Raw genomic sequence first — 26,572 nt, forward strand, 5'->3', positions numbered from 1 at the left:
CCTCAAGTGATCGTTAGGTCATTTTGGACTGTTTTGAAGATTTTAGGCGTTAATGTAATTTTCTTTTACGTAACCTCTCTGTGTTTTTTTTGTTTCAGCTTTAATGTATCTCATCTGAGCACAACATGCTTATGATAGTATATTGCAATCACCTTTTGACCGTCGTTCCTCTTCTGTAGCGCGTCAACATTCATCTTGTAAACTTACTAGAGACTACAATTCTTGCCAAATTTCTTTTAAACTTTTTCAGGCCAACTTTGGTCTCCGAATTATATCTCCGCACAATTCGAAACTGGGACATATAAGGTAAAACAGGAAGTCACAAGTCTAAATTAAAGTAAAGCATATAACACTTTACAAGTAATATGTTTTGCCCAATCATCATGAAACTTGCTCAGATTATTCGTCCATAAATGGTTCCGGTTCATTCAAAAAATGGCCGCTAGATTGCGGGGTTGTCTGCCTTATAAGGCTATATAATAGCAAAACGTTGTTAACACTAGGCGACAAGTGTATTGTATATTAATTGAACTAATTAGCTCAACACATTTTTTTCTAATGATGTCTCTTCCGAATTCGAATATTTCTGTTCCATATATGACTATTAGGATATTTTGTTAGCACTCTAGAAGTAACATTTTACGCAATCATAATGAACATTGAATCTTTGTTCTGATAATAAGTATATCGTTTTCTAACATACTTTCGAATCGTCACACAGCATCTATTTATAAGGTGTTTCGGGTCTCAGGTGAGCGACCTAGGGTATTTGGCCTATTGTTACGCATGTATTTTTTAGCATAATATCTTTTTGATGAGCAAGACAAATTAAAGCCTTAACCGGTGCATATACATGATGGATATTCATACAGATCTTTTGAAGCCTCTTATGGAAAAAAATGGAAAAATACAAGGTGTAGGTGCAAGTTTAATTTAATGCAGTGTGTTAGAAACATTCTCGTGTACTTTTGTCTAATTTGTGGTGGTCGTACTTTTTCTTTTATCGTATTCTATTGCGATAGGCTTTTGCGATCGCATGTATATTGACTATTAAGATGTCCCACGAACCAAGTACAAACTTGACATTATGTAGCAAAACACGCTTATATGTTAATCTTGAGATGTGAATACTCGAAGTTGATCGTGCCCTTCAATGCTCAAGCTAAATATTCATGCATTATTCATATGTTACAAATGTTCTACATGTACTTTATAAATCGGGTAATCATTTACTAAAACTAAAAAATAAGTAAGTGAAATCGTGTACAAATAAGAGTTCATTGTATCCTTGGTAACCCAGCCCCCCCCCCCACTCCACCACCAGGAATCGAGATACTAAAAGAAATGTCTTGAGCCGGTCCTGTTTTATGAAGCCAATGTGGATATTATTGAAATATGATATAATGGATCGTCTAAACGATCTCGATTATTGTTGAATCGTTGCTCCTGGTAACGCTAATTGATATTTGATCATGTAGCATGGTTTTCGTTTGAACCATCTTCAGAAGTGGCTAGCAATTTTCTTTCTAATCACGATTAAAAACCATGCATACTCTTATAAAACAATAAAGGAAGAAATTAACTGGTAAATGTACATTTATTTATTAAATAATCACATTATAAAAGACATTACATGTATGACAATAAATAACCTACCAGCGACAATATGTAATATAGTGGGGCTTGATTGGTCATTGTTGGCTCCGGTACTACTTACATGTACCCCGGGTACTCTTAAGTATACATACATTTACGCCGGGTACGATATTGTATATCTTAAACAAACTTCTCTTTAATAAAAAACTGCATCAACATACTTTTTGAGTATGAGTTTCGATAATATAGTGGCAATTTAACAGAAAATCGACACAGCTGTGTACATAATTTACAAAAAGAATAGCCGACAACAACTGGCTTAGCGTTAAAAATTCCCGGGTACGTTTTAGTATATTTACCGTACCCGGGGTACATTTAAGTATACTTAAGAGTACCTGGGGCACATGTAAGTAGTACCCGAGCCGACAATGACCAATCGAGCTATAGAGGGAAATGTTCAATGTAGGATACAACACATGCAATATGTAACATCTTTGGATTCAACATAAAAAATGACACTATTACTTATGAAAAAGCAAAAAGCAGTCCAGCTGCGAAATAATTAGTTCTGTAATAACTAGAACTATTTTAACGGATTACTGTTAATATCTGTTCGAAACGACACTCGATTCCAACTAAACCGTAATAACAAACTAGTAGTTGTTATGATCACGAACTGTGAACGCCTTTTACAGGCTAATTGCGTGATAACCTTGTATACAAATTTTTAAGATGTCATGTTTCAGTTATCTGAGAAATATATGAGCAAAGGTGAGTGACTTTGTAAATCCATAAACATTTCTGTATTATCGGTTAAAGCAAAACGCCTACGTGCTGTCAGTGAAGATAGAATTAAATGTAATATATGGTCTTCTATAAGGAAATTTATATATTTTAGAAAATGTAGTTAATGAGTTTATTATGGTTTCTTATTTTTAAAATGCAAGTTTATATATTAACCCATTAATGCCTAGTGGACTCTCCCGTCCTTCGAAATTGGATCAATTTATTTCCAAAATTAGGGATGTCTAGTATATTTATTTCTATATTTAGAATATTTCTTACGGAAATTCCTTTAAGCAAACAGCGCAGACTCTGATGAGACGCCGCATCATGCGGCGTCTCATCTGGGTCTACGCTGTTTGCCAAAGCCCTTTTTCTAGACGCTAGGCATAAATGGGTAAAATATAATATAGGTTTCGAAATAAAATGCCATTTTTGTCACTTATATCATAGGAAACGATAATACGAGGTGTGATCAAAAAGCACAAGGTTGGCAAGGCCGGGTCTACACGGAAATAAAATATAACTTATCGATATCTTGCCGTTAATAAATAAGGCATTAACTTGGTCAACGAAATTTTGGATCAGTATGTATTATAATGTCGTTTCTGGCGTTCTTTTGTATAATTTGATCCACGCTCGGGTACAACGGGGTTTAATGCATGTGAGTAAAGTGTTGTCCCAGATTAGACACTGCAGGCCGCAATGCTTATCAGAGAGGACACTTTCCGAATAAACTTGGTTTTCACTAAGAAGTTACTTCCTTTACAATAAAAATACAATAAAAGCGGAAAATGTCGTCCCTGATTAGTCTCTGCGGATTTCACAGGCTCATCTGGGTCAGATGCATTAAGCCCAGTTTTCCAAGAGCGATGCTTATTCTGTTTGATGCGTATTCGGGACACCTTTCGTTACAGCTTCGTTACAAATCCGTCATCGGAATACCATCCTGAAATGATAATAAATTCTTTGGTTTTATACGACAAGTACATGACGAAACAGCCATCCGAAATGAATAAAATATCCTGCGACTATATCACAAATATTAAAACACAGATCAGGTCAGCACGTGGAAAGATAAGTGGACTGTCATTAATATTTCAAGGCCAGTGTATAACTTAATGTAGCGTTAAGAAAAGATGTACACAAAGAATAAAAGAATAAAATCGTTTGATGACATTTCAAATGATAATAAGCATACGATAGTAAAACTAAAAGTGACGTTACTTACGGCACTTCTATACGTCCGAGTACCGTCTAAATCTGCAACATCGTCTTCCTCGGTAGCGTAACCACGATTCACAAAGAATGTCCCTTCGAAACTAGACTTCCCTACAGAGAGGATATGCCGATACTTAAAACATAGTTTTGACCGATATTTGAGCTGCGACATACAAAACTGGGTCTTATGCAATATGCAGCAAGCTCCTGACTGAACAGCTTGTAATCGCAAGGTGGTCCGCAGCTAAGCTTACCCAGTAAAGCGTGAGACCTATCTTCGCATGACGTGGCTGATGTGTGATATGCATTTGAGTCGCGTTCTGAGAAAACGGGGCTTAATGCATGTGCGTAAAATGTCGTCCCAGATCAGCCTGTGCAGTCCGAACAGGATAATCAGGGACGACACTTTCCGCCTGAATTGGATTTTTGATAAGAAGAGACTTCATTTAAACGAAAAATGTCATAAAAGCGGAAAGTGTCGTCCCTGATTAGCCTGTGCGGATTGCACAGGCTAATCTGGAACGATGCTTTACGCACATGCATTATTCCCAGTTTTCTCAAAACATGACTTCTTTAAACGGGGATTTACTGCAAAGTTGGCTACTATTCTGTTCTCACAAGACGTTTACAAAATGGAGTATATAAAACGAAACATACAACTTGATTATATTTCACTAATTTGGTGTATTTGAAATACGATTAAGGAAACTAATTTTCATGTTTGAACTTTAAAATACATGTATTTTTACTGCCATTATTTTTTAAGTGGTCATTGAACGAAATATGTTCACAGATTTTAGTGTTAATGTTAAATGTTATTAAATAAATGTAATAGCAAAACTGTAACATTTATAGTAGTTTCAAGTAATTATAATAACAAGAAACAAGAAAAAGTGCATGTTTTGAGGTTGGAACCCGGGGTCTCTTAAAGCAAAAGCTAACTCGGATTGGTAGTTTTTACGCTATATCGAGAATACAAGTGATTGCTTATAATCGATGAAAATAAGTTTTTGCTTATAATCGATGAACATTTTATATTTTTAATTTTCTTCTGATTTCAATAGATGATAAGCAATACACGAACATATGAGTCGTGTTCTTAGAAAACTGGGCATAATACATGTGCGTAAAGTGTCGTCCTAGATTAGCCTGTGCAGTCCGCACAGGCTAATCAGGAACGACACTTTCCGCCTAAACTGTATTTTTGCTAAGAAGAGACTTCATTTAAACGAAAAATGTCATAAAAGCGGAAATTGTCGTCCCTGATTAGCCTGTGCGAACTGAACAGGCTTAACTGGGACGACACTTTACGCATATGCATTATGCCCAGTTTTCTCAGAACGCGACACATATAGTTTAAGGCTATTTTCTCAGTCAGGAGTGTTATTGTTGAAATACAATGTAAACATTCTTTCATGACATGTGACAATTTGGGCCGTGCTCTGTAAAAAAGGGGTTTAATGCATGTGCGTAAAGTGTCGTCACAGAATAGCAGTCCGCACAGGCTAATCAGGGGCGACACTTTCCGCCTAAACTTGATTTTTGCTAAGAAGAGACTTTCTTTAAATCGAAAATATCATAAAAGCGGAAAGTGTCGTCCCTGATTAGCCTGTGCGGACAGCACACGCTAATCTGGCATGACACTTTACGCACATGCATTTAACCCCTTTTTCAAAGAGTACGGCTCATTTGTTTTCGAAAAATGTCATTTTCCAAACTATTAACAAGGCCCTTTAAGAAACCATTATCGCTATCAAGACGACAAGCGTAATATTTTCAGAAAACTAAGAGTAGACTCGAAAGAGATATAAAACACTTCAGACTAGATAACAATCATGCCAGAGACAACATTAACTGATAAAGTGTGATGGACGAATCAAACAGGAAGGAGCTCTGGCTGACTCGCCTTATTTCACTCATCATAATCATATTATATATATATATATATATATATATATATATATATATATATATATATATATATATATATATATATATATATATATATATATATATATATATATATTATAAACGATTGATCGAGTATGAATTCTTGTTTTCTATAATTTTACTTAATATTATTAAATAAGATATTCAAGCTCATATGCTAATGTTTATGCTTTATGAAATTAATATCTGTACACCAATACAGCACATTAAAAACATTGTTACACGATACTTGTAAATGGTTTAACTAAAAAATGTGAGCATTTTAACCCATTTATGCCTATTGGACTCTCCCATCCTTCTAACTTGGATCAATTTATTTCCAAAACTAGGGATGTCTAGTATATTTATTTTTATATTTAGACCATTTTTACAGAAATTCATTTAAGCAAACAGCGAAGACCCTGATGAGACGCCGCATCATGCGGATTCTCATCTGGGTTTACGCTGTTTGCCAATGCCCCTTTTTCTAGACGCTAGGCATAAATGGGTTAACCGAAAGTTCGTTCGACCGAGCACAAGAAAACGTGCGTCAAACTACTTACGTCTCAACTCCACACTCCGTACAGCCACTGCGTCAGCAATCTCCTTGGTAATGGACTCTGAGGACAACCGGTTTTGTCTGGACATCGCCTCAATCTGTACCTCCACTTCCTGAACACTAACGACGGCGTCCGCTGGAATCTCCGATCCGTCGCTGTCGAACGCTTCATCCTCTTGCACTATAACAGACGGCACCTTTCCACCCAATTTCTGTCGAGGAGGTTTAACCATCGTACTTGTTACCTTGTCCGTTTCGTTAAGCGAGTTTTTCTTACTGTTTTTACTATCAGAGTCGTTACGCTCCAAATCTGACGATGACGGTGCTTTTGCATATTTAGTTTCTTCTAAAAGAATCGTCACCGCGTGCGTGTTTGCGACGCCATCCGTGACGTCACCATTTGCAAGTGGTTTGGCAAATCCGTTGGCGATATGTTTTGTCTCATCCAAGACAGTTTCTGAAATGGCAATACCATGTGTTATATTGGTACTTGAACCGTAAAGTATATTATTCATCCTCATGAGACCACAACGCATTATATTGTACATACATTTATATATGTGGATTATTTCGTCATAGTCCGAATACGCGTCAAAATTATACGTCATACATATAGCAAGCTTAATAATTATATTGTCTTCAATCTCGATATGGCCAAGGAATAACAAACGAATATATATTGTTATTATATCAGATATTTTAAAGACATCCAAAACAGCAATCATATGTCATATGCGGCTAGCGTTGCCCCAGACTAGCCTATGAAATCGGTTAGAAGATACTCTGTCCACTTCAACGCCTGGCAAGAGTTCGTGGTCTAATTAACGGACCGAGAAGCTTCTTACCAGACTACTGTTCTAGCGCCTAATCCCTGCCCACCCCACCCCAACACTATCCATTCCTCTTCTTTATATTCCCTTACCTCACAACCTCCCCCTCTTTTTATGAACAGCTTCCTCGGAGATACTGGTATGTCACCCCAATCCCTCCCAAGGCCAAACTCTTCTCTCCCTACCCCATTCCCTTTTACCACTGTGGTCCTCGGCGACGAAGCTGTTCTGTTTGAGCACCGTCCTCAGCTGCTGCAGCTCCATCACCTGACTCCTGTACATGGTCTCCAGCTGCCCCACCTGCCGCTCCGAGTCCGCCATCACCTTCTTCAGCTGCGACTCCGAATCGGTCTTGAACTGCCTCCAATACTTGATTTCGTTCTCGATCTTGTTTCGGTACTGCTGCCGTCGAACTAAACGGAGAAGTGAGCGAGTGTTAAAAATTGTGTAGTCTCGATTTTAGTTTAAATCACTTTTTTTTGGTAAAAACTAAAACATTTTTAAATTATTTCTGATTCACAAACCATTTCAACTGTTTAATTATTTGAATGGATCTACCATTAATGCACGACCTAAATTTGTATAAAATTTTAAAATAATAAAGTGGATGCAAATCTTTTATAGTTATTAAATACCCAGATGAATTTAAATCTTCCAGAGTTATAACGGACCAAGTAGTGATGCACATTTTCTACAGTTATAACATACCAAAGCAAGTAGTAATGTAAATGTCTATACGTCTTCGTGTGAAAATAGATTGACATAAAAACTGTTACAATAAACAATTATTTTTATATGACAACGCATATTTTAGCCATATACATGTATTGTTAAAATTATGTGCCTAGTTATGAGAAAACTGGCAGGTGCGTAAAGTGTCAGCCCAGATTAGCCTGTGCAGTCCGCACAGGCTAATCAGGGACGACACTTTCCGCCTAAACTTGATTTTCGGTAAGGAGGGACGTCCTTGAAACGACACTTTCCGCCTTAACTGAATTTTCGTGTAGAAGAGACTTCCTTTAAACGAAAACTGTCATAAAAGCGGAAAGTGTCGTCCCTGATTAGCCTGTGCGGATTGCACAGGCTAATATGGGACGACACTTTACGCACATGCATTATGTCCAGTTTTCTCAGAACACGACTCAGTCTGTTTAGGCGCTACAATGTCCGCAAAAGAGACCACGGAGACGTGCGAGACTTAACAATCAATACACATAAGAAATACCGTTATCAACCAGCAAGCAATTCCTAAACACAAGTAAAAGACGAGCTAAGATTTAATAAAAGATTTGTTCATAAATCACCGAGTCGATATATTAATGACTTCGGAAGACTTCTTTTTAACTGAACAGGAACAACAGGCAACACATTTATTCCATTAGCGTCTACAGTTGTTCATTTAAATTGAATGCTGTGATGTTTAGAGTTTGTTCCTAAAACATAGCTACCGAATGTGGTATTATGTTAAGTTCCGGTATAACAGTCGATAGATAACATGCTCAATATAAAGGCCCAGTCTCACTATGATGCCGGTGGAGCCCCGGTGCGTGATCCTGGATCTACCGGGATGAACCGGGGCTCTACCGAGGTGAACCGGGGCTCCATTGGGGACGACCGGGATGAACCGGGGCTCCACCGGTAAAGTATTGAAATGTTTAGGCCCAGTCTCACTATGATGCCAGCGGAGCCTCGGTGCGTGATCCGGGATCAACCAGGATGAACCGGGGCTCTACCGGGATGAACCGGGGGCAACCGGGGCTCCACCCGGAAAGTATTAAAATGTTTAATACCTCCGGGAGTCACCGGGAAGAACTGGCAACGACCACCCTCACCGGGAACAACCGGGACGGCACCGGAACAACCGGGACGACACCGTAGCTCCAACGGGGCCCATACAGACCCCGGCAGAGCTACGGCAACGACCCGGTGGAGTCCCGGTGAATACCGGTAGAGTCCCGGTATAGCTACGGTACATAAGTTAACCGGCGCTCTGCCGGGACGCCACTGGCATTCGCCGGGGCCCTGCCGGGGCATTACCGGCGACGACCGGTGTTAAACCGGGGCGTTGCCGTAGCTCTGCAGGGGTCTGATGCCGGAATAATCCCGGTGAGTGCCGGCGGAGTTGCGGTATACCGGGGCTCTGCCGGGACGCTGCCGGGACGCTGCCGGCTTTCACCGGGGCTCAATCGGGGCATTGCTGGGGCATTTCCGGGGCTCTGCGGGGGCTTCACCGGGATAAACCGTAGCCAGTCCGGAGTTGACCGGGACTCTGCCGGGCTGTTGACCGGCTTCAACCGGGGCGGCACCGGGAAAAAGTGTGACCGCGTTAAAAAAATCTACGAATCATCCCGGTTCTCGCCGGTCGACCGGCGTTAGCAAACCGGGATGGACCGGGGCTCTACCGGCGTTGCCGTAGCTCTGCCGGGGAATGATACCGGTATAGCCCCGGTGAGTGCCGGCGGAGTAACGGTATAACGGGGCTCTGCGGGGACGCGGCCGGCTTGTACCGGGGCTCAACCGGGGCATTACCGTGGCTCTGCCGCGGCTTCATCGGGATAAATCGTAGCAAGTCCGGGGTTGACCGAGACTCTGCAGGGTTGTTGACCGGCTTCAACCGGGGCGGCACCGGGAAATAGTGTGACCGCATTAAAAGATTTATAGTGAGACTTGGGCTTATTCCAATTGGAAAAAATCACAAAAAGTTATGTTTTATTAGTTTTTGGAACATTCTAAATTCTCAACTGCAGCATAGTGTTGGCTAATTCATTTGTGCAATCGTAAGTAATTTGCATTTGATGCTGGGACTAAGATTTGTGCGCTGAAACTAAAACATATTTCTATGTTTAGATCAAGGATACGTCATAGAAAATATTAACTATGCTTAAACTACGGAGGGTATATTGATAGGAGATGAATCGAGTATTTGACCCATACTGTAGTTAATTCAATCTTATGCAAAAACTATTCCGATTGTATTGGTTTGTACGTTATCTTGTTGCTTATTAATTCCTCTTTAAATAAATGTAAACTTTTAGTATATTCCCTTTGTTATTAATGCATTTATAGCGAGTTAAACACAAGAAATAAACTTTTATGTTTTACCACCACGCGTCGTAATTGAGTCACGTGACCGGTAACTATCGATCTTTTATAATTAGCGTACATCGAAGCGCCGAGGTTATACATTTTGATGAAGGGCCTACTAACGTCTTTTTTAATTATAGTTTCATTTCTCGGCCGATTTTGACAAAGTAGATATCATTAGAGAGCATACGTTACGTAGTTTTCAGATATATAAATATATATAGTAAGTTTTTCTTCTGATTTCGGCATCTAGAGTCCGTGGCTTAAACAGTGTGATTTGTGTTTCTAATGTAAATTTAACAAAAGGTTAAAAGGCTTATGACTTTAGATTTATTTCTGGCTTTCTGAAGAAGATTATATCACGTGCGTGCCTATATAATCTTAATTCCACTCGTTACATTTCATTTATTATCATAAATGCATATAAAATGCCTATATTTATGTATATATACAAAATAAGACTTGCTTTATCAGAAGTTATGTTCGAAATAATATATTTAACTGGTTATAAAAAATGTGATTGTCAACTTGGAATCGTTAAGAATAATTAATTATTCAGTAAAACTTTCCTGTTATTTGATTTTAGATGCAAGAATTAAACAGAAAATCAGAACATCGAATTACAGTTCTAAACTCTTAATACGAAATCAGGCATTATACGTGTACGTTGCATTACTGAAACAGCAATCCGCTTCTATGACAATATACGTATTGATATGTCAGTAGCAACAATTTACCAACAATAAGTCATTCCATAGCAGGGGCCATTATGATTTTTAATTTAGAATAGAGTCGGTCCCGTTAAATTTCTAATCATTGTATTATCCCCTACGTGACACGGGAAGTAAGTATATATAGTAAGCTATGCATAATTTGTGTTTGTAGCATATATATGAGGATCGGACTTACAACAACTATCAAGGGTCGCTTTAAAAGCCCTTAAACCCTCAAAATCAACGAATATTTCGTACAATGTTTCGAAAAAAATAAAATTAACATGTATACAAAATCAATGTTCCTTATAATAATAGCCAAAATTTCAACCCTAGATGTGGTATGGTTACCCCCCGTTCACACATAGACGCCGCTTCTACTACGATCAAAGCATGGCCGAAAACGTGGCCGATCGTGACAAATCGCATGTGAAAAGTAGTGGAGTCTTCATAAGCGTAGTATGATCGCGGTTCTAGAGTCTATATGATCGAAGAGCTCTACGCTCTCGCCACGCTTATTTTGAACATGCTCAAAACAAGCGTAGCGGTATCGTGTCCAACAAGAATCGGTGGAAAGTCGTAAAAAGAGCATAGTAGAAGCGCCGTAATCGTACAGGCAGCGCGGAAGCATCGTGGAGAGATCTTCATGATCGTAGTAAAAGCGAAGTAAAAGCTCTGCGTATCGTCGTAGTATGATCTTGAATGTCGCGGCAGTAAACGCAGTAAGCGTTTGACGTAGGGGATTCGTAGAACGGTCGAAATTAAGACCATAATTTGTCAAATTTCTCGATTTAGACTCCGATCGGCCTTGATTCTTTTTTTTTTCAGATCTTGGCTTGATCAGGATGATCGTCGTAAAGTCGTAGCTATGTGAGAACGGGGGGTTACATAGATTTAACAGGATAAAAATGCTCTTTTTTCGGGACAATATATTCGACACATGTTCATGTACCAAGTTAGTGTTCGTGTGTCGTATAAAAAGGTATCGTTGCGGGAAATTAAAATGGAATTATTGTGCCACAAAAATATATACGAGCATTTTGTATCTTTTTTTTGTCTGTTAAAGTGATATTATGGGCATCTAACAGTTTATAGGTGTCTAGCGCAACCGTTGTTTATTTTTGGTGTTTTCACTTTCATATTTGTTAATGCAGCATCAACATACTAAAACAATATCCCGGAAAGAGAAAAATAATGCATTTGGATATCAACCGTACTTTCGTTTGACAACTGATCATGCATGTACAATGTGAACCTAAATTTAGTTTTAGTGCAGATTCGTTCATACACACAAAGACACAATTTTGTTTTACGGATCATTTCGGCTTACAGGACTGGGTGGGTCATGTAAAATATATAATATAAAATATATTTTTATAAACAGATAATTGGTCAGTAACCACATTTTAACTTACTCTTTTGACCTGTTAATTCTTTTCAGCTCAATTCAACATAGAAAAATGCCCAAAATGTCACTTTAATATGGCGTGTTATATAGATCATAAGGCTACCAAAACTGGGACTGAACTTACTTTTATCATAAAACATTAAATACGTTCAACGTTAACAGTTAATTATGTATGCTGAAATGTGATTATTTATGCAGAAAATACTAATAGGACCTATCCGAAATACCGAATGCCGGCTATCGTCATCATTAACATAACAATCTTATGGAAGATGACATTTCGCTCAGGTTTTGGTGGCGTCATGGATAAATTATATCAGACCGCAAATGGTAGAAATCTACCACCACACCATTGTGATAAGCATGCAATTCTTAATCAACCGTTAGCCACTTACTGTTGCACGTGCGAGGTATACGCCACAATCTTAGAATCACAACGAACTGGGCCGCCTCGGTGGCGGCTTTGATGCAGACGGGCTTCTCGTGCAGAACGTACAACGTCACTTCCGCCGCCAAGCTACATAATACTATAACAAGGTCCGTCACCTAGAAAAAGCCACACATGTGTATTTATCCTTACTCCGCGTTTCAAACGCTCCTTATATAACAACTGTTTTTTAATTAAAAACAGCATCAGTCGAAAACTGTTCCTTGCGAAAAAAAAAATATATACATACAAGATTGCTTAAAATCTCTTTTTATTCAAAGGTAATTTGATTGGACATAGACAATGTGATCCGAAATGACAGGTTTCAATTTAAGTTGGCATATCGTCTTTATGAATAATATGTGTTAAAAATTAACATTTTCATAATTACTATACAATAAACAAATAAGTAAATAAAGAATGTGTAAAAAGACGGCATATTGTTTTAATACTAAATTTATGTTACTGGACATCGTCGAAACTTATTTTATATAATCTCGTATCACTATATTAGTATACCGTGGACGAAAAGGCTGTACATAATTCCAATTTTATTTTTATTGATGAGTCGCCTAAAGGCTAATACTATTGAACCTCGCACTGTGAAAAGGGGTTAAATGCATTTGCCTAAAATGTCGTACCAGATTAGCCTGTGCAGCCTAAAATGTCGTACCAGATTAGCCAGTGCAGTCCGCGAAGGCTTATCAAGGACGATACTTTCCGCTTTTATTATATTTTTCGTTTAAAGGAAGACATTCTTGTAGAAAGTTCAGTAATGAAGGAAAGTGATGTACCTGATTAGCCTGTGTGGACTGCACAGGCTAATCTGGTGTGACACTTTACGCACATGCATCAAACCCATTTTTCACAAAACGAGCCTCAATTATAAGTTGCATTAAATACTCTTCAAACGAAGTCTAGAAATATTGTATTAATTGGGTTTATAAAGGTAAATAGGACACAAGCTTGATCAATTGGTTGAATTTCCATACTGAATCGAATTGAATGCTCATGTAAAAGAATCATTGTTTTTTACATTAAATACACATTAATGTATTACATGAGTTTCACTCTCACGATCAAATGCCTTAGTAATTTATCATGAGAACACACTTTTGCCAGTCAAATCATTCACCCGAGGTCGATCAAACAGAATGACGTATTTAAGGTCTAGTGGATTTCTACATTGGTTAATTGAAAATTACTATTTAAGCCTTGTTCCGTGAAAACCGGAATGAATACATGTTCATTAAGTGTCTTTCCATATTAGCCTGTGCAGTCCGCACATACTCATCAGGGCCAATACTTTTTGCTCGTATGGTACGTTTCGTTTCACGACTTTTTTTAAAGCGAAAATCGAGTTTAAGCGGCAAGTATCGTCCCTGGTCACAGGATAATAGAAACTATTATAGCATATATACAAAAAAAATACGGTATTCCCTCCTGTGTCCCTGGTTAGTCCCGCTCTCCCAGAGCGAGGCTCGTGTTTTTTAATTAAATGAGTTACTAATCAGGGACAACACTTTCCGCCTTAATTGGATTTTTGATAAGAAGAGACTTTAACCCGTTTATGCCTTGCGTCTAGAAAAAAAGGCCTTGTCATGATGCGGCGTCTCATCAGGGTCTGCGCTGTTTGCTAAAAGGAATTTCTGTAAGAATTTTGTCTAAATATAGAAATAAATATACTAGACATCCCTAATTTTCGAAATGAATTGATCCAATTCAGAAGGATGGAAGAGTCCACTAGGCATAAATGGGTTAAACGAAAAATATCATAAAAGAAGAAAGTGTCGTCCCTGATAAGCCTGTGCGGATTGCACAGGCTAATCTGGGACGACACTTTACGCACACGCAGTATGCCCAGTTTTCTCAGAACGCGACGCAAATGTCTACTGACCTGCCAACAATCTCGGAAGAAATCCAGCATTGAGAAGCTCAGTCTACAAATACTCTGTAATGAAGAATAAATGAACTGCTTACATTAAGAATGTTAGCGAAAATTACAGTTTCACTACATGACAGTAGTAAAATGCAAATTTAAAGCATTCTATGAGACGATTTTTTGCAGTGCTAAATTAAAGGGCATGATCAAAGTATGATAAATTTTCCGGCAAAAACAGAGTCGAGGTAGCGATATAACGCTTACTATATATATATACATATACACTAATGTACATAGTATTTTTGTTAATTATCCTATTCAGTTTATATATTGATAAAGCTTATGTAATGTTGAACGGCGGCAAAAAATATAATAATTCTCAGTTGTTTTCATTCAAAATTGTCGACAACACATATATGACTTACATAAAGTAATATCTGCACGTGTACATATAAATGTGAGTTTGGTTTGGTGTTCTGGTGGTTAAAGCAATAGTCCTTTAAAAGGTAGTCAAAATCATTTTGCTTGTTACCTGAGCTACGATGTTTATGGACATGACAACATAATACCAATACTAAATATGCTCTGTGAAAAGGGAGTTCAATTCACGTGCGCAAAGTGCTATCCCAGATTAGCCTGTGCAGTTCTCACAAGCTAATCAGGGACGACACTTTCCGCTTTGATGATATTTTTGTTTAAATACAATTTCTCCTCAGCAAAAATCACGTTTATGTGGAAAGGGTCGAGCCTAATTAGCCTGTGCGGACTGGACAGGCTTATCTTGGACGACCTTTTACGCACATGCATTAAACCCTCTTTTCACAGAGCAAGGCCCTTATGTACGCTTCATGAAATGTAAGCCGTATATAATGTATACCTCAATGACGAACGCTACGGATAATGCGAGTGTTCCATATTGCATAACTTTAATAGCCAGGTTGTCGTGCATCTCCTCCTCCTTACACCCCCCTGGGTCGAGACTTGTCGTGACGTTGCTGTCTGAGGGTGTGGTGACGGTCACCTCTGTACCATCGACCGGAGTCTTGCCAGGGACTGTGGAAGCAATCGGTCGGTTATGATGATGAAGGATGCCAAATACAAATATATTTTAATCTGGTATACAAACATTTGAGTTGTCAATTTAACTAATGAATTAGAATAATACTATTGAGATCGATACATCAATAACACATAATCAAGGTGGACCAAATATCCAATTTATTATTATATTTATTAGCCGAATACATTTATCATAATTTTTTATATATGTTGTTATTTGTCATTGTGATTTTCTTTCATTCTCATATTTTGAAAGTTGAATTGTTGCATAAAGTTTATAAATGGCACACGTCATAGGAAAATGGCCCTTTTGTCATATTGGGTAGCGTAGCTCCAGTCCTGCCTTCACATCCTCACAGTCCGGTCAGGAGCTACCCTCTCCGTTTTTGAGACCACGAAACCTTGACATTTTAGTGGACATTACATCTCCTGACTAAACTGCGCAATTGCAATTAAAAAAAATGTTGACTGCATCAAACACACAACAAAAAGGTCTATTATCGATACAGACTTATCCATATAAATTCATTTTCGTACGTAATATATAAAGGGGTAGTAACAGTAGCGTCCATACCATTTATGATTTCTAGATGTATGAGGATTTCCGCAGTGGTCATGAACACGTGCAGAAGTGTGCACACAATAACGAGGCACTCCCCGTAGAGACTGTACAACCACCGACAGCACGAACATCTGAACGAGAAATAGCGAGACAAAGTTAGTGAGCAGTGTTAATGTTAACCCATTTATGCCCAGTGGACTCTCCCATCCTTCTAAATTGGATCAATTTATTTCGAAAATGAGGGATGTCTTGTATATTTGTTTCTATATTTATAATATTTCTTACAGAAATTGCTTTTAGCAAACAACGCAGACCCTGATGAGACGCCGCATCATGCGGCGTCTTATCAGGGTCTACGCTGTTTGCCAATGCCTTTTTTCTAAACGCTATGCATAAACGGGTTAAACTGTATCAAGTACACACTTTTCATAATACCTCAAGCAATAATTATATATATATTACTATACCATTACTGCTACACGTACTTGCATTTATGAATGTACGAGCGCTTTGTAAATAAAAAAATATGCCATACACCTATGATTTATTGTGATTCCTAATTACATGTATATGGTTTATAAAATCTTCATGTAGACTTGTTGATATTGATAAAGTGCAAAATATGGTAACAACAGCACTTAAAAGAATTTGTACTACGGTAAAAATACACAAACATCGAGTGTTTTTTTCAACTCATATATCGTGTTGTGAAACCAACACCAACTGACAAACTATGATGATAAATATAGGTATTTGAGTTTCCATCAAAACAAGATTATTGAGCATTTTAAATTATGTTCCAAATGTAACTGTACACAATACGTATACTACACAATATCCAGCAATCATTCCTTATACCAATGTTACAATATTATTGTAACATTTAAGAGAATCATTGTCTTATGTTCATTTGCTATATAAAAAGGTAACTGTTTGATGTGGATTAAAATTGTTCAAATCGTTACTGGTGCAATGCGTTATCCCACCACTACCCTTAATGCACCACCCCATCAAAATTAGCTTTTAAAAAACTGCAATAATGTATTGTTGGTCTTGATCAATAATTGATGATTTTATTTACGACAATGAAAATTCGTTGTGATTCGGCAATATTAAACCCCTTTTTTATGCGACCTACTTCATGTAAATAAAAGACATCCGAGGGATGGGGGTCTATTAATTATAATTCGCAATGGCTATTTTGAGGTCCCACGTGATGTCAATCATAAAATGTACGGTAATCATCGTATCATGTGCATATACCTTTTTTGTCACTAAACTAATTTATCATTTCATTACACTTAAAAAAACACATCAATGAGGAAAACTGCCAATAAACTATAAGGCCACTTTTGATTTTATAGATCCATTAATATAATGGCTTTCAACAAGCGCATCACTTCGCACAATCACGCATGACGTCTGTTTCTGAGCTCGCCAAATGAACTACCATAGAAACACGTCTGAGTATTTAACCCTTTAACACTTATATAGGTATTTTAATGCATTTGGAGTCTCTTAGAAAGTTAAATTAAATTAAAGACATATCTTTCTATATTCAAGTTTTAAAGGCTTCATTTCCAACTTACTGATGAGCAACAAACAGCATACAACCTGAACAGACTGCGAGTTACTCGCAGTCTGTTCTGGTCTTATGCTGTTTGCACATAGCCATTTTCACTTTGCTTCTAAGTGGGAAAGGGTTAAGACATTGCACCATCGTATTATCATTTAATGCTGGTCATTATTGAAGGTTGTATGAAATCAATAGGACCGATTGAGTAGAGAGCGTTCATCACAGTTGCCGATACCAAAAAGTCGAAATGTTACTTAAATATGCCAGCAACTGCATATATAACATTAATAAAATTTTGTTTGTACCGATTGGTTAACTATCCTTTAAATATCGTTAAAGAATGTTAAAGATGTACATGTTGTATTTAGATTTTGTTTGTCCCTCTATTATGACGCATATTGTCATTTTTGTTTCTACAGAACACTTTGCAATCCATAAGCGACTTGGTTTTGAACGATAAATAAATACATACAACGTGTGCGATTTATTTCTTGCATGCTCCACATTTTCAAATGGCGCACACTACTTTAAAGGTCAAAGGTATGTATGTTATTCATATAAAATAATAATAATTTTAATAATAATAAATAATAATAATAATAATAATAATACACGTGAATGAAGCAGGTAGTTACATCATCAGAATGAAGCTAATGACGGGTTGTTTCGCGCAGTTTAAACTCGAGGGTAACTCGAGGGTAATGTGCACACAAAGTTTTCACAATTCTGCCTATTGCAAAAGATGCTTGAAACTACTATTCAATATTTATTAATTTAGTAAATAAGTTACATCTGTGCATTAAAATTCATTTAATACCAACAAAAAAGGGCCATATGTCGTAGGCGAAGTCCGATACGACAAAATAAAAGCCAGTGGTCTGCCTAATCGTGTCAATGTCGACAGATTAGATTTCGGCGAGGAGAAAGGAAGGCCACTTGAGTTTGATACATCCCATTTAACAAGAAGTACTTAAGCTAAACCATTTTGCATTCATTATGTGACAGAAATAACTTATAAAATTAAATTTACGTTTCTATAGTTTAAACAGCAAAGATCATTTTATTATTCTTTTTAAATACAGTTATAGCATTATCAGGTAGACTAATAGTTGCGCGCGCACCTTACACATTCCATTCATCTCGCTCGCATTCATGAGCATTTTTTAAACGGCTTTTATACAAACCAGTGGAAAACTGATCGATGCGGCAGAATGTGGAATAATTATGTTCTAATTACGTGCTTACCGTTGAAAGGCGATTTCGATGCTTATATTTCATAGCAATAATTACACGGTAACCTTTTCATAGATAAACCCGATACAAACAATTTGTTACTTGAATTAACCCATGTATGCCTAGTTGACTCTCCCATCCTTCTAAATTGGATCAATTTATTTCCAAAATTAGGGATGTCTAGTATATTTATTTCTATATTTAGAATATTTCTTACAGAAAATCCTTTAAGCAAAGAGCGCAGACCCTGATGAGACCCCGCATCATGCGGCGTCTCATCTGGATCTACGCAGTTTGCCAAGGCCTTTTTTTCTAGACGCTAGGCATAAATGGGTTAATCGATATCACTTCCGAGTAGTTGTTTTTAATTCTATGTTCCCTGACCGCTCTCATAGCTAAATAATCTGGCATAAACACCCTATTATATACACTTAAGCAGTAGTTTCCATATATTGGTGTTTTACTGACAAACCTACTACATGCATTTTAAAATTTGCATCAGCCTGGACGATATTTATAGAGATGTATATATTCTTTTGTGGAATGGACTTCTTTCAAAGATTATAGTGAACAACAGTAACACGCGCTGCACATTTCTGCTACAATCTGGATGCATTTCTCATAATAGCATCGTTCAATGTCAATATTATTAAAATACATTCACTCAGTCATTATTTCATAAATATGTGTGGAGCTTTACAGTGATAACAGTTGGTTCAAGGTCTTAGAAGACAGGTCTGGCATTAATGTATTTGACATCAGATCTGGCACTAGTTTCTTGGACGACAGATCTGGCATAAATGTCTTGGATGACAGATCTGGCATTATTGTCTTGAACAACAGATCTTGCATACATGTTTTGGACATAGATCTTGCATTAATGTCTTGAATGACAGATCTGGCATTAATATCTTGGACAACGTAAATAGCATAAATGTCTTGGACGACAGATCTGGCATTCATGTCTTGGACGACAGATCTGGCATTAATGGTTTGGACGACATATCTGACATTAATATATTGGACAACATATATAGCATTAATGTCTTGGACGAAAGATCTGACATTAAGATCTTGGAAGACAGATCTGGCATTAATTTCTTAGATAACAGCTCTAGCCTTAATATCTTGGACGACAAATCTGGCATTAAGGTCTTGAATACCATATTTGACATTAATGTCTTGGACAACAGATTTCGCATATATGTCTTGGACACCAGATCTGGCAATCATATTTTGGACTACGGATCTGGCATTAATGCCTTGGACAACAGATCTTGTATTAATGTTTCAGACAACAGGTTTGGCATTAATGTCTTGGACAACAGATCTGTCACTAATGTTTCGGACAACAGGTCTGGCATTAATGTCTTGATCAACAGGTCGTACATTAATGTCTTGGACAACAGATCTGGCATAAATGTTGGACAACAGGTCTGACAATAATGTCCTGGACAACAGGTCTGCCAATAATGTCCTGGACAACAGATCTGACAATAATGCCCTGGACAACAGATCTGGCATAAATGTCTTGGGACAACAGATCTGGCATAAGTGTCTTGCTCAACAAGTCTGACATAAATGTCTTGGACAACAGATATTGCATTGACATTGTATATTCGAAACACCAAATCGTTCATAAATGTCAGGGACCTTTGACGATATATATGCATGTGTTAGAAGGTGATTTATTGAGATGGTTAAAAGTTTTGGACATCAGATCTCATATGTTAATGGAGGATTTTAACTAATGTGTTCAAATGTTGTTGATCCAGATCTGGGATTTAATGTCTGGGACACCAGATCTGACTAAAATGTATCAGTCATCAGATCTGGCATTTATGTATTGAACACCAGATCTAACGTAAATATCTTGGATACAATATCCGGAATTATTGATCCGGCATTTATGTCTTGGACACACGGATTGGTATTAATGTCTTGATCAACAGACCTGGCTTTAATGTCTTGGAAACCAAATCTTGCATAAATATCTGGGACACCGTATCATTAATGTTTTGGACACCACGTAGCATTAATGTCTCGGACAAAATAACTGGCATTAATGTCTTGAATACCAGATCTAGCATTAATGTCACCTGATCCGGCATTAATGTCTTAGCACAAGGGTTGGCATTAATGTCTTGATTATCAGATCTGACATTTATGTCTTGGGAACCAAATCTGGCATACATATCTGGGATGCCATATCAATAATGTCATGAACACCACTTGTGGCATTAATGCCTTGTACATCAGATCCAGCATTAATGTCTTAGCACATCAGATCTGGCATTAATGTGTTTGACAACACATCTTTCATTAATCTATTTGACACCAGATATGGCATTTATGTCTTAGACAACATATTTGGATTATGTAGGAAGGCGTTAATTCCATGTCTTGGACACCATATCTAGCATTATTGTCTTGGACAACAGATCTGGTGTAAATTTATTGTGCAAAAGATCTTTCATTAATCTCTTGAACATCAGATCTGACATTAATGTCTTGGAAACCGAATCTGGAATTAATGCCTTGGATACCGGGGTCGGCGTTAATCTCTGTGACACCAGTTATGGCATTTATGTCTAAGACATCAGTAATGGCATTAATGTCATGGACACCAGTTATGGAATTAATGTATTGCACACCAGTTACGGCACTAATGCCTTGGACACCAGTTATGACATTAATGTCTTCGACACCCCTTTGGTTTGAGTATAAAGGATGTTAATTGATTTGGTTCAATTTATTTGGACACTTGATGTCAAGTTAATCCGACATATGCATAAAGGAGTTTAACCGAGTTATCTTCAAGTCATACAGATCAATACATGGTAGCAAAAATATACAGCAATGAAATGTAATGTGACAGCTTGCACGAATGTTCACACGTGTGGAAATTCTTCTTGTTTTCGAAACCGAGAATGAATGAATGAATTAAAAGCATTACGGCATTTAAAAGATTGACGTAATTACCGCAAAGCATGTATTTAGCATAAATGAACGAGGTCACGTACGAAAATATAGCGGTACATGTATTTAAAAGTTCTTAAAGCCATTCTAACTGGAACATACTTGACGAAAAGGGCGAGTAAAGCATTCAGATATAATAACGTACAATAAAAGGCCATCTTAAGAAAACACGTATAATTTTGTACAGAACATAGACATAGAAAGAAAAGTGTACAGTAAGGACAAAAAAATCCAACATCAGAACATAATATTGTTATTGTGTGCAGTCTGAACAAACTAATAAGTGACGACACTTTCCGTCATAATTTGAATTTTGATAAGAACAGACTTCCTATAAGCGATAAATACATTAAAGCGGATAGTGTCATGACAGATTAGCATGGGCAAATTGCACATGCATTAAGCCCGGTTTTACAAAAGGACACCCATACGTTATGTTGTAGGAACCCGGAAATTACTGTGGCACCGTTTTACTAACCAATACATGTACCTTGACAACTATTGAAGGATTGCACGAAATTGCCAAACGGCTATTAAGACATATGATCATGGCATAATGAAATCTTGGTCTAAAAACTAAGTATATTGTTAAAATTCGATTTCTGTATAAAAATTAACCTTGCAAATCCTATGTATACATCAATTTTCATCAAGAACAATTTCTTAGCGACATATTCATTCGGCATAGCATGCATTTATTCAAGCTATGAATTACATTTTTGGGTCTAAGTCTTTTGTTTCTTGACCCATGCCGAGAGTCTAGAAAAAAGGCCTTGGCAAACAGAGTAGACCCAGATGAGACGCCGCATGATGCGGCGTCTCATCAGGGTCTGCGCTGTTTGCTTAAATGAATTTTTGTAAGAAATATTGTAAGTATAGAAATAAATAAACTTGACATCCCAAATTTTGGAAATAAATTGATCAAATTTAGAAGGATGGGAGAGACCACTAGGCATAAATGGGTTAATACTGATTCGGATGGACGTAATCCTCCAGTATTCAGGAAGGCGTTATAAATAGTAATAATTAGTAACTATAAAGTCCGAAAAAACATCTTAAATTAGTTGTTGTTTGTAACAATATAACACGTACGTAAAAAGAAACTGTAATAGGTGATGACTCATGGGTTTTCGAAAGAACGTATCATTATGACGAACATGGCTATTTTCATTTATTTGTTTTCTCAATACACTTTGTATCTGTAAGTTTTTTTCTAGTATTGTTGATACAAATATAAAACCATTAAAAAAATCCAAAGCTGGAGCAGCCAACCCCAACCATGTTTTGGTACGCGGTATTCTGCGGTTTCAGAACGGACGCACACGTACGGTACGCTATACGCACATTTCCGTTATTTCGGACGCAAAGCTTTATATCATCAGCATTACAATATCAGCTAAGCTTTGCATGTTGTTATATTGCTGTTAAAAATCATTCTTATCGCTACTTGTAATAACGTTGTTATTATAGGACTACAGTACCTTAGTCAGCATATTCGATATTCTTATAGTTCTATACGTTTTTGTTAGTTTTTGCGTGTGTAATAATGTCATTTAGTTTTACATATACACGTTTTATGTAATCAAAAATATAATGTAAAACTATGGTTTAAAAATATTTTTATCTAACAAAATCTTTGATAATAGGAAGTAGACAGGGTAAAACTGTGGTAGTAGGCAGTATGCAGGGTTAGAATAAAGCAGTCCGCAGTTCCCAGAGGGCATGGGGGCTTCATCCTCAAGTTGGGTTTCGAGAGAATACAGATAACATTAAACTATTCAAGTTTACAAAAGTTTTTTTGTATGGAACACTTAAAGACAGCATCTTTTGATGTGTAAAAAATATATAATAAAACTAATGTACCAACAAATGAAGAGATGGATTAGCAATTGTTACCAATGACAATTACACAAATCCAATTTTGCGCTTCGCAAAACAAGAAAAGCTGTTTATGAATACATTGTACGTCCTTGATGCAAATGTGTTTGCATCTTGATGCTATTATGTTTGCATATTACAACAAATGTCATCGGATGAATTAAAGGATTACACTTATGAATCGTTGATTGTATTTCAATCTAAGGCAAAATATCAGAATAAGGATTAATGCAATATTAATAAGAAGATTGCATGTTGTTTCTGCAAGGACTGTTCAAATACACGCAGGTGAACGTTAAAGGTTCCTTTTCACAGATTTTGGCATGTATTGAAGTTTGTCCTTAAATGCTTTTTATTGATAAATGTTAACATTGGATCTTAAGAACTCCAGTGAAAAAAAAACAAGAATAAAATAAAAGAAAGAAACAAAAGTAAACATGAGCTGGATTTGATATTGATCGTTACCTATTCAACACAAAATGTGACGGCCAATAAGAATTTTACAAATATCATTGGGTAATTTATTTTTCAAATAAATTATATCTCTACTATAGACATATGTACAGAATGTATGTCTTTGCTTCCAAATGACTGACAGTTTGCCTTTAAATAGCGAATGCTTATTAGTTATGCGTTTGCACAATGTTGGGTATTCCCCACAAAATCTATTTTTAATACGGAAACTGATTACGTAGAAACATACGTGCACATGTCAGTTTCATGTGTAAGAACACAGATAACAGCGTACGTACTATCAAACTCTCGCCTCAAATACGATATCGTCAGACACTTGTATGATTGTTTTATACATAACGAGTTGATGCACCAGTAGTTGTATTTTTTTTTAATGTCTTTTTATGCTAGAAATTGTGTGAGACCCAAAGCTGACCATAACTCGTACATAAATGATATAGTCTTATCAATATGCAACACATTTAACAGCTTAGTAACCAAATTCAGTGAGATAATAGTAAAGGTGTGAGCCACGCTCTGGGAAAACGGGGTTTAATGCATGTGGTTGAAGTGTTTTCCCATATATGCCTGTGCAGTCCGCATTGGATAATTAGGGACAACATTTTCCGCCTAAAAAGGATTTTAATATAAACGCAGAAAGTATCGTCCCTGATTAGCCTGTGCGAATTGCACATGCATTAAGCCCCGTTTTCCCATAACGCGGCTCATATGAGAAAATGCTCGGTGTTGTTGACCTGAGCCCAACTAAGCACTACATGATATACACTCGTACAGTGTTGACCTGAGCCCAACTGAGTACTACATGATATACACTCGTACAGTGTTGACCTGAGCCCAACTGAGCTCTACATGATATACACTCGTACAGTGTTGACCTGAGCCCAACTGAGCACTACATGATATACACGCGTACAGTGTTGACCTGAGCCCAACTGAGCACTACATGATATACACTCTGAGCACTACATGATATACACTCTGAGCACTACATGATTTACACTCGTACAGTGTTGACCTGAGCCCAACTGAGCACTACATGATATACACTCGTACAGTGTTGACCTGAGCCCAACTGAGCACTACATGATATACACTGAGCACTACATGATATACACTGAGCACTACATGATATACACTGAGCACTACATGATATACACTGAGCACTACATGATATACACTGAGCACTACATGATATACACTGAGCACTACATGATATACACTGAGCACTACATGATATACACTGAGCACTACATGATATACACTGAGCACTACATGATATACACTGAGCACTACATGATATACACTGAGCACTACATGATATACACTGAGCACTACATGATATACACTGAGCACTACATGATATACACTGAGCACTACATGATATACACTGAGCACTACATGATATACACTGAGCACTACATGATATACACTGAGCACTACATGATATACACTGAGCACTACATGATATACACTGAGCACTACATGATATACACTGAGCACTACATGATATACACTGAGCACTACATGATATACACTCTGAGCACTACATGATATACACTCTGAGCACTACATGATATACACTGAGCACTACATGATATACACTGAGCACTACATGATATACACTGAGCACTACATGATATACACTGAGCACTACATGATATACACTCTTAGCACTACATGATATACACTCTGAGCACTACATGATATACACTCTGAGCACTACATGATATACACTCGTGCAGTATTCATCTGCACTTCGAGCAAATTGTTGTCGGAAAAAAGTCAGTCATAACTCTGTCGATAAATTGGAATTATATTAATGTTGATTTATCCGGTCACGAACTCTGCAAAATTATGTAAAAAATATTCGTCAGCTCTACAATTTTAGTATTTATACACAAACCACTTCTTAGGCGAGTCGCTCTCTGTGGAAAAAGGGCTTACGCATGGACGTTATCATCTTAGATCAGTTTGTGAAGTCCGCAACGGCTAATCAAGGACGACACGTTCCGCCTTTGTAGAATTTTCTTTTAACAGAAGTCTTTTCTACACGAAATCCAGTTCAGGTGGAATGTTTCGTCCCTGATAAGCGTTTGCAAAGTGCACACGCTAATATGGGATAACACTTCACCTACCTGCATTAAGCCCTTTTTTCACAGAGCGCGACTCAAATGTATCAAAGAGTCAACCGTCCAGAGGTCATAGGCGGATCCAAAGTAAATCGCCAAAGGGTAAAGTCAATTAATTTGATGTTTCGCACTTAACTAGATCTTAGTCACCTATTTAAACTCATTTTTCTTTTTGGTACACAACATTTCCCACTTATCACAGACAATCGCTAATTTTTTTAACTTTAGACTCTCTGTCGCCCGGTTTTTC

General features: G+C 37.3%; 1 protein-coding gene across 1 annotated transcript in view; it reads right to left on the reverse strand.

The window, feature by feature from the left end:
- Window positions 1-1,578: 1,578 nt before the first annotated feature.
- LOC127878942 (uncharacterized) overlaps window positions 1,579-26,572 on the reverse strand; it is a 28,501-nt gene continuing 3,507 nt past the window's right edge. Inside the window, exons 2-9 of the mRNA XM_052425506.1 lie at window positions 16,066-16,184; window positions 15,310-15,485; window positions 14,448-14,501; window positions 12,519-12,669; window positions 7,119-7,331; window positions 6,093-6,545; window positions 3,611-3,711; window positions 1,579-3,328 (exon numbers count right to left, since the gene is read on the reverse strand). Of these exons, the coding sequence (XP_052281466.1) occupies window positions 3,302-3,328; window positions 3,611-3,711; window positions 6,093-6,545; window positions 7,119-7,331; window positions 12,519-12,669; window positions 14,448-14,501; window positions 15,310-15,485; window positions 16,066-16,184 (1,294 nt within the window). The 3' untranslated portion in view covers window positions 1,579-3,301. The remainder of the gene's footprint in view (window positions 3,329-3,610; window positions 3,712-6,092; window positions 6,546-7,118; window positions 7,332-12,518; window positions 12,670-14,447; window positions 14,502-15,309; window positions 15,486-16,065; window positions 16,185-26,572) is intronic.

This window comes from Dreissena polymorpha, chromosome 4, assembly GCF_020536995.1.
Source record: "Dreissena polymorpha isolate Duluth1 chromosome 4, UMN_Dpol_1.0, whole genome shotgun sequence".
NCBI lineage: Eukaryota > Metazoa > Mollusca > Bivalvia > Myida > Dreissenidae > Dreissena > Dreissena polymorpha.